Source organism: Eurypyga helias, unplaced genomic scaffold, assembly GCF_000690775.1.
Source record: "Eurypyga helias isolate BGI_N326 unplaced genomic scaffold, ASM69077v1 scaffold32202, whole genome shotgun sequence".
NCBI lineage: Eukaryota > Metazoa > Chordata > Aves > Eurypygiformes > Eurypygidae > Eurypyga > Eurypyga helias.
Window position 1 is genome coordinate 1,038 of NW_010235808.1, and position 958 is coordinate 1,995.

At 63.8% G+C, this 958-nt stretch overlaps 1 protein-coding gene across 1 annotated transcript in view; it reads right to left on the reverse strand.

The window, feature by feature from the left end:
* The window catches only part of UROD (uroporphyrinogen decarboxylase), a gene marked incomplete at both ends in the record, with an annotated part of 1,916 nt that extends 977 nt beyond the window's left edge, over window positions 1-939 (reverse strand). The window contains 4 exons of the mRNA XM_010146881.1: window positions 5-92; window positions 319-516; window positions 614-676; window positions 856-939. Of these exons, the coding sequence (XP_010145183.1) occupies window positions 5-92; window positions 319-516; window positions 614-676; window positions 856-939 (433 nt within the window). The remainder of the gene's footprint in view (window positions 1-4; window positions 93-318; window positions 517-613; window positions 677-855) is intronic.
* Window positions 940-958: the final 19 nt, after the last annotated feature.

Here is a 958-nt window from a genome sequence, read left to right on the forward strand (position 1 = left end):
TGGCTGGCCTCGGGGTGACGGTAGAGCCAGCTCTTGGCCTTGGCCATCGTAGTGGAGCCACCGCCTTCGATCATGTAGGACATGAGCGTCCACTGCGGGAAGGAGAAGAGCGAGAAGGGTGATGGAGGTGGAAGAAGGCACAGGGCCCGGTGACGGTGCGGAAAGTAGGACCTGCGAGCACCCCAGAGCCTCGGGCACAGCTGCTCCTGCAGTGAATGCCCACCACACAGGCACCCCTACAGCACCCACAGCTCTGGGGGTGTCATGGACGGTGTCACCTCAGCTGGGAAGGCCACGCGGAGGAGCCACATCACTTACGGGCGCCCCGGAGAAGCCGATGAGCGGCACCCTGCCCTCCAGGCAGTGTCGCGTCAGCGTGATGGCCTGGAAGACGTAACCCAGCTCGGCGGTCACGTCCACCTTCTGTCGCAGTTTCAGCAGATCCTCCACCTCCTTCAGGGGCTCTGTGAACGTGGGTCCTTTGCCGGGGACCATGACAACCTCCATGCCCAGCGCCTGGGGACAGGGAAGAACGGAAGAAGCAGGAATAGGGTGGCCCTGAACCCAGTCCCATTCCCAGCCGCTGCTCCCCACCACTGGCCAAGGGTCTAACCTGGGGCACCACCAAGATGTCAGAGAAGATGATGGCAGCATCCAGCGGGAATCGTCTGAGCGGCTGCGGAGGGGGATAGGCAACATCAGGGAGGGGCTGGGACCCCCTCCCCATGGAGGACCTGAACAAGCGCATGGGGCAGTGGGGTCTGCAAGGGCCACTCAGCGGGGCCAGACCCAAAGTTTCTCCCCGTCCCCATCTGGGCAGGAAGAGGGGACACACAGACCCCCGGGGATGCTGACCTGCAGCGTCAGCTCACAGCACAGTTTGGGGCTCCGGCAGGTGGCGAAGAAATCCTGCGCTGCCCGGGTCTCCCGAAACTCTGCAAGAGAGCAGCGCAAGCGT